The sequence below is a fragment of the Artemia franciscana genome, chromosome 11, assembly GCF_032884065.1.
Source record: "Artemia franciscana chromosome 11, ASM3288406v1, whole genome shotgun sequence".
NCBI classification, from domain to species: domain Eukaryota; kingdom Metazoa; phylum Arthropoda; class Branchiopoda; order Anostraca; family Artemiidae; genus Artemia; species Artemia franciscana.
Window position 1 is genome coordinate 10,659,174 of NC_088873.1, and position 19,884 is coordinate 10,679,057.

Below are 19,884 nucleotides of genomic sequence, written 5' to 3' on the forward strand. Positions count from 1 at the left end.
CAACGTACAATTGTCCATGGGAAAAACAATCAGTATTAAGATCTATACCACATTTTCTAATGATTGACCTTGAGCTTTGTTAATGGTGATTGCAAATGCTAATCGAATTGGGAATTGCAATCTTTTAAATTGAAAAGGCAGATCCGTTGGAATCATGGGAATGCGAGGAATAAGAACAGCCTCACCCTCAAAAGGCCCTGTCAAGATTGTGGCCTCTATTAGGTTTTCCATTGTTTTTTTTTACGGCAAGTCGCGTGCCATTGCAAAGCTTTGGTGGGTTGATATTTCTTAAAAGTATTATTGGTACGCCTATTTTTAGTTGTAGCACGTGTGTTGGAAACCCTGAAAGATCTATGGAATTTAAAAATTCAGATGGATAATTAACCGCTTCATTTGGTTCCAAAACTGTGTCGACTGACTTGTAAAGGACTGCCTGGTCTCGAATCTTGGTCAAAACAATATTGTTGATTTCGTGGACGTCTATATTTTTGGGTGCGAGAATCGCTCTTTCACTTAGCCATTTATTATTTTTATAATTTTTTTAGAATATTCGGAAATACTTTTTCAATCAATTCATATTTGGACGTCACTAAATTACAGAAATCAGCAGGTAGTTGTATACGTCCTGAAATTGAGTCTACTGGGAGCTTTCCGTTTCCAATTGCCAGCAATTGATATGAAAATGTTTGACCAGAGTCATCGTTTTGCAATCGGACACGCATATTTGTAGTTAATTTTAATATTTTTACGTGTGCCCATAAATTAGAATTTTTCAGGCAAGCATTCATTCGTCTTCAATGGCTCTGGTAGTGCAGCCAATAGAGGAAGTTTAACTTTTCCTGAGGCGCAACACATTCCCATTGTTTCACCATTGAATTTCAAGGCCTTGCAATAGGGACAAATTTTAGACATTGTCCCGATTTGAACACATCTACTCAAGCTATAATCATCGACTGGGCTGTACCTGAATGCCAGGCGATAACTTTCAGGTTGCTCTGATTCCTCGGCACGCTTTCTTTTCTTACTTTCTCTATCAGCAGCAAGCCTGATTTCTTGCTGTTCTTGTGATTCCTCGGCACGCTTTCTTTTCTTACTTTCTCTATCAGCAGCAAGCCTGATTTCTTGCTGTTCTTGTGATTCCTCGGCACGTCTTCTTTTTTCACTTTCTCTTTTAGCAGCAAGTCTGCTTTCGCGTTGCTCTGGTAGTTCCTCGGCACGCTTTCTGTTCTTTCTTTCTCTATCAGTCTCAAGCCTGTTTCCTTGCTGTTCTTTTGATTCCTCGGCACGCTTTCTGTTCTTTCTTTCTCTATCAGCCTCAGGCCTGTTTCCTTGCTGTTCTTTTGATTCCTCGGCACGCTTTCTTTTCTGACTTTCTCTATCAGCAGCAAGTTTTTTGGCATAGACTCTTTGAGCATCTTCATCGGCTTTTGCCATTGTAAGTTCATCAGTCATTTTAAACTTAAACATTAATAGATTTCTACGTGAACATATATGTCTTAAATATCTTTAATGATGTCACCGTCATAGCAAAAATGACGACAACTAACTTCATGATTAAATATCTTTAATGACGTCACCGTCATAGCAAAAATGACGACAACTAACTTCATGACGTCAGTCGACACAGAAACATGACGTCACCTGACAGACAGACACATAGACAGACAACTTATTTTTATATATATATATATATATATATATATATATATATATATATATATATATATATATATATATATATATATATTTTTTTTTTTTTTGTTATGTGTTTGTGCTGTTGCATTGGTGATTTCTCTTTTTATGATATATATATATATATATATATATATATATATATATATATATATATATATATATATATATATTTCATGATTATATATATATATATATAGTGATATATATATATATATATATATATATATATATATATATATATATATATATATATATATATATATATATATATATATATATATATATATATATATATATATATCATGAAAAGAGAAATCACCAATGCAACAGCACAATGAAAGAGACAGAAGGAGAAAAGGAAATACACAATCAACCATAAAGAATAATCCATGGACAGGCAGTCATGTCGTCAATAAGTATAAGTCGTCATTTACCAAACAATAGAAACAATAAAGACAAATAATTCAGAGGCAACAACCCAACACAAGGGCTCATCAGGAGAATACACTTGCCTATAGGGTTTCGCCACATTAAATTCTCTACCCAGCCAAGTGTTGTGGCTACCACAGAATATCCATGGCATCCCCGTGTCAGGTATCACCCCCAAAATACATGCCTATGAAAAAAAAGGAAATGTAAAACAACCAATTAACACCAAAACAAGCTTATCCTGTTAATATATCCCTCTTTTTAGCAACAATAGGTAAACTAAATATGATAAATTTTACCAAATCACAAATATTAACACATTGCAAAAAACCTGAATGAACTAAACAATTATAGAATTCATCTTTACCATGTGGCTATTTTTTAATATATATATATATATATATATATATATATATATATATATATATATATATATATATATATATATATATATATATATATATATATATATATATATATATATATATATATATATATATATATATATATATATATATATATATATATATATATATATATATATATAATATATATATATATATATATATATATATATATATATATATATATATATATATATATATATATATATATATATATATATATATATATATATATATATATATATAGTCGAGAATCTGCCCACAGACTTATTGCTTATATATATATATATATATATATATATATATATATATATATATATATATATATATATATATATATATATATATATATATATATATATATATATATATATATATATATATATATATATATATATCACTGTATATATATATATATCACTATATATATATACATATATATATATATATATATATATATATATATATATATATATATATATATATATAGTGATATATATATATATATATATATATATATATATATATATATATATATGTATATATATATATAGTGATATATATATATATATATATATATATATATATATATATATATATATATATATATATATATATATAAGCAATAAGTCTGTGGGCAGATTCTCGACTAATTGCTATTTGCCTCTAAAATTCTGATTTTCAAATCTATTGAAAATTAGAAAAAAAAACTTACGAGGAGTTCATTAAAAGGGAAGGTGAAAATGACATCCTCACTCTCCAAATCTTCCGTGAGTGTTTCAACGGCCTTCAAAGAGGTGTTGGGAGTCCTAACACTGGATTTAATTAAATGATGGGCATATTGCTGTTTCATCACTTGATGATAGACTTCTCGAAACTTACGACTTGAGTATGAACTCTTATATGTACCGCCCATTAGCTGGTTTATGACCAATCCAATGTCGAGCAGTGTGAAGTGATAGTTTCTCGGCATATGTGGTCGAATGTCAGCCACCAAATAACCCAAGGTATTGGCTGGTCCAGTTTTCTACAACAGTAATACTGAATAAATAGTATTACTAAATAAATACAGTTGAGTCATTAAAAACTTAAGATTTACCCTTTTTTGGCTGATTGTATTGTTGAACATACTTTTGTCCTAAGACAAACTTTGATTATACTTTAAGAACAACTTTTCATTTGAAAAACAATATGAAAAATTTGAAAAAACAGAATCAATTTTTATTTATTATCCTCGTTTTTTACGCATCTATCTATTAATTTCACTCGTTCAAAGAAAAATCAGTATGGAAATCCGCAGTCTACTCTCAGAATCTGAAATTCATGCTATTCCAGAGCAATATTTTGTCTGTTCTCAGTTACTCTGTGGAATGCCCAAAGCTAAATGCGAAAAAAAATAAACGCATTACTGCCTTTGAGAATAGTTGTCTTACATAGATCCTAGAGATCAGCTGGAGAAATCATGTCAAAACGACTGGATTCGCACCCGCACCGGCGAACCACACACCTCCGTTGAGAGACAACAAAGGTGGCAATACCGTGGAAATATCGTTCGCATGACAGACATTAGATTTTCCAAAATACCCCTCCACTGGCAACTGAAAGGCACCCGTCACCCACGAGAGATCATAGAACACGCTCTGTAGGGCGAACGAATGTGACAGAAGAGCCCTTCAGATGAGCCTCATCCCAGAGTGGGAGGATGTCTATGCATCAGCCTACTTGAGGAAAGATTAAAGGCTACTCACAAACGCCATGTATGCCTCTTAAAACTAGAAGAACTAAGATATAAGGTAGGGTCTTTTACAAAAGTTGAGCTCATAAATTTAAATTTGAGTTTTTGAGTTTAAAATAAACAATTTGAGCTTAATATTCAATATCTTTGCTTAAAATTTTCTTTTAATGCAGCTTTTTATATTGAGTCAAGCGTTTCAACGACAATTTGTTTTTTGCAATTTTCTCGTTGTTCTATCGCAGTCTCCAGAGGTTTTTATTATTCTTACTCTTTTCTTCTTTTTTTTTTTATCCTAACCATCGAAGATTAAAAAAAAAGACAAAGAAAAGAGAAACTCACACCCTACTCCCTGAACCTTTCTCCGTAAGACTACCAACTTTCTTTTCCTCAAAATCCTCACAAAGTGAAGAAACCGTCAACCCATAAAAGAAAATCAAACAGGTTGTCGAGAATTCATTTCAGCGCAAACCACCCAAAATTTACACGGGAGTAGTCAATGCTTTCCCAGGATGATTAGAGATAGTCTCATACAATTGCGTTGATTCCATAAACTAATAGTGCAAATTATGTCACTATTATATAATTGTGCATATTATGTACATAAAAGGTACACTATGACATGTTATTTATAATAGTGGAGAAAAACAAATGAAATGATAGAGTTCAGTGAGCAACATAATGGCAAGCATTATGTTACAGTGCTAGTAGCATTTGTGACTATTTTTACCAACATAATATATGATATCATAGAACACATGATTCATTTCTGTACTTTAAGTTAGTGTACATAAGGTAAAGTATTTGTAAGTACACAAAAAGAGTATATGATTATGTTGGATGCATAACACAATAGTGCGTATATGTTATGGCATTTGTCTTTGAGCAGACTTACGGTGCACATATGATGGACTGAAAACATAACAAACTAGATCTACGTTGCATAGGCAACGTGAGGTGTTGCGGCGACCTTTGTTCGGCTTCGCCGAGTAAAGTGTTGCGAGAGCAACACTTTGTTTTTTTTTCCTCGCTTCGATTAAACGCTGAAGTTGTTAATCTGTAAGGATCTTAAAATAAATACTAGGTAAACCAACTCACAAACCCCTCATTGCAACTAGCAAAAGTTGCAAACCCCTCATCTCTGAAGATGATTATAGCCTAGCAGCCGATTATTAATAACAAATCCCTTACATGTCTTACCACTGGAACTAAATTGGTCTTACCATCAAATATACAGGAAACAAATAATAGGTATACCAACAGGCAAAAGTTGTGAACCCTTCATTACCGAAGATGATTATGAGCTAAAAGCCGACTGTTGCTTAAAACTCCCCTATATGTCCCACAATTGGTATCGGCCTATTTTTGGTCTTAGTGTGTAACTTGCTACTGAAGTTGTCAACCCCTTTATACTTTCAAACTGGTATATCTCATAAAGGAATTTTTCTACCAAAAATTGGGTGACATATACTTTGATCTGCTTATCAAGAGCTATCGACTGTCATCGAAGCAAAAATCTATCTGTCTAAGTTCAAAAGTTGACGTTTTTGCCGTAGGCCAAGTTTCTAACTTTATCACTTAGAAAGGAGCAAAGGATAAACTCTAATTTCTTTAGAAATGAGAGAACTTTTAAAGTTTAAGAGGCACATCTATACCATTTCTCTGCCGCAATCCCAAGTGCGAAAAACCGAATGATAAACTCAGCTGAAATCACGAACAGAAATGGGTAGAAACAATAGATGGCAGCACTCTTGGTCCCGTGGGAAAATGCCACTTTTTGTTTCTGTAAATTTTTCTATTTATGACTCAAAGAAGATAAACTAGCTGTGGGGCCGGGTAACTGCCGTATATATTTAACGCTTATAGATTTTAGTCCATCTGCAATTTGAAACTGGTGCCTGCCTGCTTGCCTGCTAGAACAAAACTTTCCACTCGAAAGCAGAAACATGGTTTGATGAAACGAAAGCTTGACTGCATAATTTCAGATCTTCTTTCTGACATATGCTATAAAACTCCAAGTCACTTCACACACCATAGGCTCTGGCTCAAAGACAAGCAAAAACCATCCTTTTTAGCCCCAAGCAAGAGTTCAACAAAGCTTTCCAAAATTTAAAGTCATATTCATCAATCCAGCCTAAGGTCCACGCTTTCCGTAAAAACTGCAGAGGTTCAACCCTTACCACTTTCTAGATATAAGCTGAAATCGGGATGCTAGGAAAAAAAACACGACAAAACCAAAGTACTGCTCTCGCAATAATATTAGTAACAAGAGCTAAGAGCTCATATGGCACTTGTGACGAAATCGAAAGAGCCAAGAGCTCATATGGCATGAGCTCTAGCAAAATTATAAGAATCAACAGATTGATTTAAAAGGAAAATCAGAGGCTTAATGCCAGTCGGGATTTAAAATAAGAGCTCTGAAACACGAGGTCCTTCTAAATTTCAAAGTTCATTAAGATCCAATCGCCCACTCGTAAGTTAAAAATACCTCATTTTTTCTAATTTTTCCTCTCCTTCAGCCCCCCAGATAATCGAATCAGGGAAAAAAACTTTATCAAGTCAATCTGTGCAGGTTCCTGACACACCTACCAATTGACGTCGTCCTAATACGTCCAGAAGCACCGAACTCACCAAAGCACTGGACCCCCTAACTCCCCCAAAGAGAGTGGATCCAGTCCGGTTACGTCAATCATGTATTTACGCCATTTGCTTATCCTACCCACCAAGTTTCATCCCTATCTCTCCACTCTAAGCATTTCCTAGATTTCCGGTTTCCCCCTCCGACTCCCCCAATGTCATCAGATCTGGTCGGCATTTAAAATAAGACCTCTGAGACATGAGTTCCTTCTAAAATCAAATTTCATTAAGATCAGGTCACCCGTTCTTAAATTAAAATACCTCAATTTTTCTCATTTTTCCGAATTAACATCCCCCCCACCAACTCCCCCAAAGAGAGCGAATTCAGTCCAATTATGTCAATTACGTATCTAGGACTTGTGCTTATTCTTCCCACTAAGTTTCATACCGATCTCTCCACTCTAAGCGTTTTCCAGAATTTCCCGTTCCCCCTCCTAATCCCCCAATATCACCGAATAAGGTCAGGATTCAAAATAAGAGCTCTGAGACATGAGGTCCTTCTAAATATCAAATTTCATTAAGATCCGATCACCCATTCGTAAGTTAAAATACCTCTAATTTTTTTTAATTTTTCCTCTCCCTCCAGCCCCCCAAATGGTCGAATCGGGGAAACGACTGTTATCAAGTCAATTTGTGCAGTCCCTGACACGCCAACGAGTATTCATCGTCCTAGGAGGTCCAGAAGCAGCGAACTCGCCAAAGAACTGGAAATCCCCCCCAACTCCCCCAAAGAGAGCGGATTCGTTTCAATTATGTCAATCACGTATCTATAACTTATGCTTATTCTTCTCATCAAGTTTCATCCCAATCCCTCCATTCTAAACATTTTCCAAGATTCCCGGTTTCTGAGATTTCTGTTTCCCCTCCAACCCCCATGTCCCCAGATCCGATTCATATTGAAAATAGAGCATCTGAGACGTAAGATCTTTCTATATATTAAGTTTCATTAAGATCCGATCACCCATTCGTAAGATAAAGATACCTCAATTTTCACGCTTTCCAAGATTTCCGGTTTCCCCCTTCAAGTCCCCCCAATGTCACTGGATCTGGTTGGCATTTAAAATGAAAGCTCAAAAGCACAATATCCTTCTAAATATCAAATTTCACCCGTTCTTAAGTTGAAAATACCTCATTTTTTGTAACTTTTCTGAATTATTACCCTTCCCCCAACTCCCCCAAAGAGAGCGGATCCAGTCCAGTTATATCAGTCACATATCTTTGATTTGTGCTTATTCTTCCCAACAAGTTTCATCCTGATCATTCCGCTTTAAGCGTTTTCCAAGATTTCCAGTTCCCCCCAACTTCCCCCAATGATACTAGATCCGATCGGGATTTAGAATAAGAGATCTGAGTTACGAGGTCCTTCTAAATATGGAATATCATTAAGATACGATCACTCCTTCGTAAGTTAAAAACACCTTATTTTTTCTAATTTTTCAGAATTAGCCCTCCCCCCAACTCCCCCAAAGAGAGCAGATTCGTTTTGATTATGTCAATCACGTATCTAGGACTTGTGTTTATTTTTCTCACCAAGTTTCATCCCGATACCTCCACTCTAAGCGTTTTCCAGGATTTTAGGTTCCCGCAAAGAGAGCGTATCTAGGACTTATGTTTATTTTTCTCACCAAGTTTCATCCCGATCCCTCCACTCTAAGCGTTTTCCAAGATTTTAGCTTTTTACCCCCAACTCCCCCCCCCCAATGTCACTGGATCCGGTCGGGATTTAAAACAAGAGCTCTGAGACACAATATCAATCTAAAAATTAAATTTCATTAAGATCCGATCAATCGTTCCTAAATTAAAAATACTTCATTTTTTCTAATTTTTCCGAATTAACCGTCAACCCCATATGGTCGAATCGGGGAAACGACTATTTCTAATTTAATCTGGTCCGGTCCCTGATATGCCCGCCAAATTTCATCGTCCTAGCTTATCTGGAAGTGCCTAAACTAGCAAATCCAGGACAGACAGACCGACAGACCGATAGAATTTGCGATCGCTATATGTCACTTGGTTAATACCAAGTGTCATAAAAAGTAAAATATTATAGTCAAATGAAAGCGAAACAAATGTCTAAAGAAACTAAGCCATCCTTAACTTAGAATATAAAAAACAATTAAACTTTTACCACCTATCGGTGAAAAGTTACTTCTACTTTATAACAAAATTAAAACAAAATATATAGAAAATGAACCTTTTTATCTGATCGTTGCCATTATGACGCTAATGGATCTTAGACCACCAAACCCAACCCATGCATAAACTCGCACCTCAGAATGCTGATAAAAAGCGCTCCCTTGCGGCATATGTTATTTTTGGCAATATTAGTGTGACTATTTTTTTTTAAATATTACTTTTGCGAGGATAGGCTGTATTGAAGGGTCGATGAGCCAGAACTAGAACAAAGAATAGTGATAATCATAGGTTTTCAAAAGACTTAAATAGAATCAGGAATCGAATATATTTCCGGGTCTTAAAACGATTCAAATGTGAAATTCCGCTTTTTGTAAAGGACATTTACTTTTTTTAATTCAGATAAAAAAAGTGTTTGAACTCTAAGAGACTGGATAATTTAATTTCCATGTAGCGATACTGCTTAATTAGCCACCTTATTATGAAACATACCGATGAAACAATGAGAAAATGATTGCTATTGATTGACATATTTGTTTTTGACGGTTGTTTTTCCAATTGGAGGCTTCAGCTGCAAATCTTGAAATTCAATATTTAATATATTTTTAACGTACCAGGGACATAACAACGAAAATAATTTTTGCGTCCTAGCTCCATCTTCGGTCTATTTATACCTGAAAATCGGGACTTTCTATGATTTTTCCTTTGATTGTTAAACGTCTATTACTATTTTTTCATTCCGTGAGCTCTGTCCCTTGTTGCCACACAGAATCGTAAAAAGCAACAGGCGGAAACTGTTTTATTTACAAACAAGCCCAACCAAACGGTTGCAACAAACAATTTATCTACATCCGATCTTCAAGCAACACGACGATCAATAGAACGGTACAACCGTTATGTTTACCCGGGCTATTGAACAAACATAGACTAGAGAAAATATACAATAATTAAATAACAAAAATTATATTTTGGAATTGAAAAGACAATAAGGATTCTACAGCATCAGCAATATTTTAAGAACAGCTGAGGGTATTAAGTTGAAACTCTGAGGGATACTAATCCGAGGTATCGGATTAGGATACCAGGGATTGTACCGAGGTACCAGGGATTGGATAGCCCAATCGGTCCTTCCAAAAAGCTTCCTTTGTAAATAAGTCAATTAACTAATAATTTGAAGATTTAATCTTAAAATTTGATAATATCTATACTAAAGCAGAGCTTAGATGTATGGCTGTGTTTTTCTTTTGCTACAACAACTAGGAAAGTTATAATTTCTAGAGCTACATGATGATATATTTTTTCGCTCATTTTTCGCTGATTACGCATACACACTCTTTATTTTCTAACTTGGCTCCACTAAATGTAAAACTACATAACTGGATATGAAAGGTCTTCTTCTTTAAAAATTGAGTTCTTTCAAATTTTATTTTAATGTCCTTGGTACTTTAAAAGCTCCCTTTCAAAAGTCTATCAAAAGCTCCCTTTCAAAAGTCTATCAGTGAAGTTAGAGAAAAATCTTTATAGGTTTTGCTGGACTAATTTTTCTGATTTCCCTAACTCAAATTTGGAATTGTGTTAACACCCGCACAGGCCAAACGGAGATCGCCTCCGCTGTGAGACAAAAAAGGTGGCAATACCTTGGAGACATCATCAGCATGCCAGACAACACATTTTCAAAAATACTTCTCCACTGACAACCAAAAGGCACCTCTCACCGAGGAACACTATAGAACACGCTCCGTAGGAGGCACGGACGTGACAGAAGAGTCCTTCAGACGAGCCTCACCCTGAAGCGGGAGGATGCATATGCAGCAGCCTACTGGATAAGAGATTGAAGACTACTCACTGACACCATCTTAACACTAGAAGAACTAAAGTATAAGGTAAGGTCTTTTAGAAAAGTTTCGCTTATGAGTTTAAATTGACTTTTGGAGACAAAAATAAAAAACTTGAGTTTAATATTCAAGCTCTTTGCTCCGAAGAGTTTTCCTAGTGCAGCCAAAATCATTGGAAAATTAACAATTTTTGAGCCTTGTTTTACAGGCTTTTCTACGTCAATCTTCCTTGAATAAAAATATAAGAATAAGGAAACTTCCCAAGTTGTAGTATAGCATAGCTTTTTTATAAAAGAAAAACAAAAAATTTTCGTAATTATTGATTTCTCCCTGCTGGGGCTATGCCCATTTTTCTTTTCAGACAAATCACCCGTTTTCTTTTTAATTGGATTTGCTTATAGTACAACTTTAAAGTAAAAGCTGAATTCTCGTTGCCAAGGTAGTAACTTCACAAGAAGTAAAATGTTGGTCCGGCCTGATCTAGGCCATTGAAATATAATGTTATGCGAAAAAAGCTAGTTGATTTGAACTCTAACTTATTGGATTGGTCTTTGGTATTCTGGGGCAACTCAGGTCCGTATCAAGGATTTTTTTTCAAGGGGAGGGGGGGTTACAACAGGATTTTTTGGGGGGTTATAAAAAAAACTTTAAAAAACATTAAAAATTTGTTTATTTGTATTCATCTTTGTTACGTTTTTACGAGTCGGACAAAACTTTCGGGGATTAGGGTTCAAACCTCTACCCCCCCCCCCTCTGTATACGGCCTTGGGTCCACCCAAACACAAGATTCGTGTTGCGAAGATAATGATCTTGGAGTTAGTCCGTTCTTACACTTCTGTGTGTATAGTTCTTGTTATGAGTTTGATGTGATTAGTAAGCTTTATTTCCTTTCTTACTTTAGACTTCCTTTGATTAGCCTAGGTAGAGACTAGGGTCTGAAGTCTACAGACCGAGAATATATTGGTTGGCTATAGGAAAGGAGTCCTATGCTAAGCGAGATATCTTGCTTGAGGGAAAGGAAGGAGATTTTTGGAGCTTGACGCCTGTGACCCTTAGCGTGACGTTTGGGCCAATTGGTGTGGCACTTTCATACAGTGGGAAGAACACTTTTCTAGCCCACAGTGGTTGTAATATCAGTGCGGGAAAGAAATTGTAGAAGCCTTGTAGCCCCTCGATTGCGGAACTATACTCTATCAGCACCGCTAGTGGTGGCAATGGTGGCGTTAGAAATAAAAAATAAAGGTGGAAGAATAGACGTTCCTCGCCAACACTTCCTTCCATAGCTAGTTTATTGGTATACCCAAACTTTCACCAGGCTTTGGTATTTGTAGCTTATATGAGACCTGCAAACATGAAGGAAATGTTCAGGCAAGAGGCCAAAGGAATGTCAGGATTTCTCCTAATTGTCTTCCAATATCCTATATTGTCCGTAATTTTTGAAGCTGTGCCCCACTCCAAAATAAAAGTCCTCTCGAAGATAAGATTTAGCATATATGCCTAAGTCTAACTTACAAGCCAAATCTAATTTGAATAGAACAGCTAACGTTCTTGTGGGTGCCACTTCGAGTAAAGTTAGAATCAAAATCTACAATTCAAAGGAATGAGACATCACCCACATTAACTGAAGTTCAAATGGCTTTTTATTGTTTTCTAAGAAAAGGCTATGATGAACTTAGATTTTGATAACGGCATTGGCATGATGTATCGAACCTTAGTCCAAGATGAATACGCTTACTACACGGACCAGGACCAAGACAGATTACTGAAATTAATAATTAGAGAGCGGGGCAGAATCTTACAGAGTTCAACGGTCACTCAAGCCTTGAAATAATTATAAATAAAACTTGACAAAATCTCCCGCGGTTGATCCCTATCACCTTAAACGCCAAGCTCTTTTCCTAAGATCACTATTACCAAAAACTACATGCTTGTGAATGGAGGTCTATTTTATTAAAAACATAATTTTTGATTTTTCCAGTTTTTTAAATATATATGCTTGCGTAAGTTTCTTCTTTAAAGAATCAAATTTCATTTCCACTGTCGTTGGTACTTCAAAAAAAAAAGACTACAACGAACTTAGTTGCATATATTAGTATTGGTACGGTTTGTGGAAGCTTAGTCCCAGACAGACACGTTTACTAGAGAAACAACAGAACCAACACAAATTACAATAGCGAATAATTACAGAGGGGAGATCTAAAGCATTTAACAGTTGCTAAAGCCTTGGAGTAATTATAAATCAAACCTGAAAGAATCAACGCAGTTGAAAGGGTTGATGAGATTAGTTGCATATATTTTTAAGCATATATTATTATATATATTATATTTATAATATTATTATCTAATTATAAATCAAACCTGACAGAATCAACGCAGTTCAAAGAGTTGCTGAACTTAGTTGCATATATTTTTACGCATATGTTATATTACGCATATGGTATAATAAGGTGTCTATAGACACCTTATTATAAGCATAATTAGAGGGGGGAATCTTATAGCGTTTAACAGTTGCTCAGGCCTTACAAAAACTACAAATCGAAATTAGCATAATCAACCTGGTTGTTATGTAACAGCTCAATTTTCAAGGTTTTCGTGAAGGGTAAAAAGGATAAAAAAAAGGGACAAGTTTAAATGATAAAAGACTTAACAATAGTAAAAATAATAACAATAGTAAAACAGGAAAAAATAAGTAAAGGAAAACCATTAAATAAATTAATACAAGTCTTAAACCGTTATAAAGTTGTCGAAGCCCGGGAGTATCGACATACAGATCCAATTTAAATCACGATATACCGACCTCTCTTTTGAACCAAGACGTTGACAGCAACATACTAACACCTTTGTCGCTTTTTTTATCATCTATTTTTAAATAATGGGGAGAGAATCTTACGGCATTATATAGCTGCTCAAGCCTTGGAATAGTTATAAAGCGTGACATGCTGACTCCTTTTTCAAGTAAGAGCTTGACGAAATCAACACGATTGTTTGCTAACGCCTCCATCATTGCCTCGTCTAGGGCTCCCTCAGGCCAATTTTGTCCATAGATAAATATTTCTCGTCTTGCCAAGTCTGTTCTATTCCATGCTAATGCTAGGCTCAGTTGTTCTGGCACTGATAAATGACGTGATCGGAAAAGAGCCGTTAAAATTGCTAAATCGAGTTCTTCTGCGTTTTCACCAGATGTCTCTACAGGCTCATCACCTTGGAATATGGTTATCTTAAAAGAAAAAGATTTAGGTTTAAAATTTTAAGCAACTTAAAAATTAGTATGTAATGGAGGAGGAATAACCAGACAAATCCAAAAAAATAACAATAATAAACATTAACCTCAGAAGGGGTTTAAAAACAAAACACAACACCAACGTCATATACCCTGCTACCACTAACTTAACACTCAGCATTTAACTACTCCCTTAACACACCTTAGTAAAAAAAAACACTAAATTTAAATCCAATTTAACCTATCAACTATGAATCCTATTAAATTAATCATTAAATCATATTTAGAAAACAATTCATTCTTCAACCACCCTTAATTCTATCTTTTTATTTTAACGACAATTTCTTGAAGCAACTAGTCACGGAGCAAACTCGACATCCTGAAACCAGTACCCCAAACTTATCAGAAATACTGATGGTCAACAACTGATTGGGAAATCTGATCACATGGCGATTGCTTCTGAAGCAAGAGAACACAACAACAACTAAATACAGACCAAAAAGAGGCTGAATCAAAGGAGATCATGAAGCCATCCAAAAAGATCTAACCACTATTAACTGGAAGTAAGAAGTGTGTCAACTGGCTTCGGCAGAAGACATGTACTTCAAACTGATATCCATTATGCATACAGCAGAAGACAAGCACAACCCTCTCAAGAAGACCTTACAAAAGGTAGCTCTACCACAAGAAACTATATCAAGAAGCATGGGAGGCTTCCTCCCATCCCTGAGAAAGAGAAGATATTCAAACAAATCTAGAACAAGGTTAGAAGAGCAGCAAGTATAGAAGCCAGGCGGAGTGAAGAATTGCTTGTTCAGAATATCCAGAAAAATCTAAAATATTCTGGTAGTTAGTCTACTCAAAACGGAGCAAATGGAATTGCATACTTCCTTAAGCCACAAACAAAAACAGGTAAAACAAGGAGGAATAAATCTAAGACAGTGATTTTTTTTTATCCCCAGTGAATATTTTGGCTCTATATCTGAGGATCGACTTCAGCAAAGCACATTCAAAAATAAAATAAGACTTAAAACAAAATGGGGATCATTAAAATAGAAATTAAAAATTGTTTAAATCAGGTTTTTATTTCTTCATACCCATATTGAAAGAGTGAAAGGACGCACGGGGTATATCGTATATAGTGATAGGACGAAAAACGGAGCCAACTTTCGACATTTGCGACCCGTTTTCCAGGCGAAATTCAGCCTAATAGGTTAATAGTTTTACCACGCCTCAGACACAGCAGCATTAAAAAATCGGTTTTAGGCCCCCTCCCTTAAAATACTTCATTGATCGAGTACCTGACCAAAACACTGGGAAACCAATTTCATCTACACTAGGGTTCTTTGGCCACCTACTGGGAAATATTAAAACCACAAAACACTATTTTTGCGAACGTATGGTTATTTAACACGTTAAATAACACAGAATTTCACATACTTGTTCCTCCTGAAAATTGATTTTAGAAAGCGTAAGACCTTCCACCATCAGGAAAAAAAAATCTCAAGCCATTTGAGCGACCACCACCCAAAATGTTTGAATTGACCAGTTATTCCATTTGTCACATCAAAACATTCAAACTTTAAGAAAACGGGTCTTAGTCCCCCTTCCCCGAAATACATTTACGGGGTAAGTGCCTAGATGAAACATAGGGGTACATAAATTCAACCCTATTTAAAGCTTCTACTTTATCCATCTATTGAGAAATACTAAACCACAACTTCTAAGTTAACTAAATATAACTGACATAACTTCGACATAAACCATAACACAACTAATAACTTAACATAAATATAACATAAACATAATATAGCATAACTGAAAACAAACTTCTAGAGAAAAATACCAAAATATAAACTAAAACATAACAAACATGACTTCAACCCCGTTAAAAGCTCTGATCTTGGCCATTTATTGAGAAATGCTGAAAGGACTAAAACATTATTTTGTGGCATTTCATTTCCAACTTACTGGGTTGCTAGCTACCGCTACAACCCAGAACTATTGAAAAATACTAAAAGGACTAAAATCTTATTTTATTGGCATTTTAATTTCAATAGCATCCTGAGCAGGTAACTCCTGCTAAAAAAGGAGGCGGATACAAAAGTGTTTCGTGTAAGTCAGACATAAAAGGGAATTACACTACATTCGGTTGTAGTTTGCAAGATATGTAAACCTACTTAAAAACAAATTTTGGAAAAATTTCAGTTTTGGAGAAAACTGAAAACCTATTTCCAGGTAAAAACTGAAATAATAAACAGAACTAAATGAACTGAGTATAGTCCATTATTATTCTGACAAGAACTCTGCTATTTTTAGAGAACTTCAGCAGTTACTGCAACTCACTTTTTAAAGACTGAATCAAACAAATTAGAAACTTACAACAGAAAAAATAACACTAAAGGCAAAAAGAAAAATTACGTCACCAGCTAGCCTTTGGCAATTGCGTTCCTGTTCCAGTCTACTTAAACTACTTATTGCTCAACTTTTCTGGCATTTCACAGTGCAAAGGAGGATTATGCAATTGGTAAGATATGACAAGTACGCCTACTAGCTGAAAGCCAACTAGCCTACCACGATTTTACCAAAGAAACCTAGGCCTACCTTGTGCAGAATAGATTTTGACAAAAGCGAATCCTTGAAAACAAAATTCTGATTAGTTGTCTTTAACAGGAATTAAATAAATAAAACAAGTTTTTTAAATGAAAGTAAGGAGCGACATTAAAACTTAAAACGAACAGAAATTACTTCGTATATGAAAGGGGCTTTTCCTTCTCAACGCCCCGCTCTTTACGCTAAAGTTTGACACTTTCTCTTAACTCTACATTTTAAAACAGTAAAAAACTTTAGCGTAAAGAGCGGGGCGTTGAAAAGGAAAAGCCCCTTTCATATACGAAGTAATTTCTGTTCGTTTTAAGTTTTAATGTCGCTCCTTACTTTCATTTAAAAGACTTGTTTTTTTTTTCTTTAATTTCTGAACGTTTTTGAATCAATGCATGTTTTGATTTTGGCTCTCCGCAGAGGAATAATTAAAACAAAATTTGTATATTTATTTTTTTTGGCTAAATGGCTTTCTCATAATTTTGATCGAATGATTTTGAGAAAAAAAAGCGAGGGAGGAAGCCTAGTTGCCCTCCGATTTTCGGTTAATTAAAAAGGCGACTAGAACTTTTAATTTTTTAAGAATCTTTTTATAAGTAAAACATATACGTAACTTATAAATTAGCTTACGTAAAGAACTTTTGTATTCTCATATTTTTATTACATATATGAGGGGGTTTGCCCCCTCGTCAGTACATCGCTCTTTACACTAAAGCTTAAATTTTGTCCCAATTCATTAAGAATGATCCCTGAATCACAAAAGCCGCAGAATAAACAGTTGAAATTACTAAAAATACTTTAGCGTAAAGAGCAAGGTATTAGCAGGAGGTGAGCCCCTCATATGGGTAATAATTTTCTGTTCGTTTTAAGTTTTAATGCTGCTGCTTAATTCCGGCTGAAAAAAAAACTTTTTCATATTTATTTTTTCATTGTTTTTTTTAAGTAATGCTAGTAAATCCTGCGCTCCCTTCATGGAAATTTTCTTCCCCCATGACAAATTCCTCGAAGAAAAGCTCCCCCAGCATATCCCCCTCTTCTCAACCCCTGCCTCCAACCAAAAAATCTTCCTGAAAACGTCTGTACACTTCCCAATAACCATTACTATATGTAAGCACTGGTCAAAGTTTTGAACTTGTAACCCCTCCCACGGGGACTGTGGGGGAGTAAGTCGTCCCCAAAGACATAGTTTTGAGGTTTTTCGACTACGCTGAATAAAATGGCTATCTCAGAGTTTTGATCCGTTGACTTTGGGAAAATAATTAGCGTGGGAGGGGGCCTAGGTGCCCTCCAATTTTTTTGGTAACTTAAAAAGGGAACTAGAACTTTTCATTTCCGTTAGAATGAGCCCTCTCGCAGCATTCTAGGACAACTAGGTCGATACGATCACCCCTGGGGAAAAAAACAAACAAACAAATAAACACGCATCCGTGATCTGCCTTCTGGCAAAAAATATAAAATTCCACATTTTTGTAGATAGGATTTCCCCCTATTTTCTAAAATAACGCAAATTTTCTCAGGCTCGTAACTTTTGATGGGTAAGACTAAACATAATGAAACTTATATATTTAAAATCAGCATTAAAATGCGATTCTTTTGATGTAGCTATTGGTACCGAAGTTCCATTTTTTAGAGTTTTGGTTACTATTGAGCCGGGTCGCTCCTTACTACAGTTCGTTACCACGAACTGTTTGAAAATTCCACTTTAATCCTACAGCACTGGAGATTAAATTTTAATTGCCAAGTTTTTGTTGATTTTTTTACTTTTTAGCGAAGTTGTTAGACGCTAAACACTGCGGGCACTAGTTGTTTTTCATCCGTTTATTTCCAGGTAACGTCTCTGAAGATCGAAATTCTTGGTGATCAATATTTGCATACAGTATGTTGGAATTCAGACCATCCGATGGGCAATTCCTTATTTGAAACCTAGAGCTTGAGCGGGAAGGATCAATTTACAAAAATTATAACTGGTTGGAACTTTCGTCGGACGTAAAATCAAAGATGGAAGTTTTACATAAGCATATAAAATTATTGAAAATAAAAAAGGCTAAAAAGAACGAAAATATTAAAATTTTATCGTTCTGATCTGTTTAGCTGCCTCTAACATCAACCACAATTTTGTTCCTATTTAGCTTGTTTCTGTTGAAAGGGACGAAGACAATACAACGTTCCGAATTATTTAGCCTACAAAAGAAGATGGGGCCAAGAGGCAGAGAGGGGTCTAAAAAAGACAGGGGCTATCCAGCGGGTACTGAATAAACATTATGTACTATGATTTCATAATAAATATGCATCCGGCATATATAGGTCTTCTGTAGGCTAATCTGACCAAATCCGTGAAACATACAACGAAAATATCGAAACAAATCTTGTCGTTTGTGTGGATATGCTTAAGTGTGAACAATGCTCTAGAGCATATCTTAAAATGAAATTAATCATACTGGCTTCAAAAAATATTTAGTGTTAGGTGGCAAAGTACTACTACTGCTACTAACAACTCACCAAGCCACCAAGTCACTTGAGGCCAAGACAGCTGCGCACGATAGTCCTCCATCGCAATCTATGCAAAGCCTTTATCTTTATATCCTCCCAGGAAGTCCCCATCTAATTCTAGAAGTTTGGCTAAAAAGGACAATCTTTGGAAATCGGTCATCCTTCATCCGCAGAACGTACCCTAGCAATCTCAACCTTTCTGTCATTATAGACCTAGAAAGCGGGACTGAACCACATTTTTCGTGCAGATTGAACCACACTTTTCGTACAATTTTGTACTGTTTGAAATACAGTCAGTCAGTCGGGTACCCAAAACAATCCATGGCCAAATAATATGTTATAAAACTGTGTTGACAATACATCCACGGCTATGATGTTTGGTGACGAAACAATGGTTTCGGCAATACAATTCTGATGTTATTGAGTTAATCAAAGCTTCAATGATAAAACCTAAAAAAAAAAAAAAAAAAAAAAAAAAAAAAAAAAAAAAAAAATCTCAGATTGGCTGCTGAATGATCAAGGTTTAGCAGTAGTAATAATACCCCAGGCATTTCCATTGCCATTTACAGGAATTAATTTTTTCCAGTGATCGGTTGTTACTAATCAAATGTTGAACTCGGACTAAGTAAATATTTTTTTTAACATAATACAGAATTTAGGTAAGGTATTAGTTAGTCAAAGGCTTGTCCCCTACCGCATTACAAAACG

The 19,884-nt window shown here is 35.1% G+C and overlaps 1 protein-coding gene across 5 annotated transcripts in view; it reads right to left on the reverse strand.

Moving 5' to 3' along the window:
• Positions 1–19,884, reverse strand: part of LOC136032791 (transient receptor potential cation channel trpm-like) — a 112,178-nt gene that overhangs the window by 49,352 nt on the left and 42,942 nt on the right. For all 5 annotated transcript variants that reach the window (XM_065713168.1, XM_065713167.1, XM_065713164.1 and 2 more), the window contains 2 exons: positions 13,756–14,082; positions 3,244–3,555 (listed from right to left, as the gene is read on the reverse strand). In XM_065713168.1, coding sequence (XP_065569240.1) covers positions 3,244–3,555; positions 13,756–14,082 — 639 coding nt within the window. The remainder of the gene's footprint in view (positions 1–3,243; positions 3,556–13,755; positions 14,083–19,884) is intronic.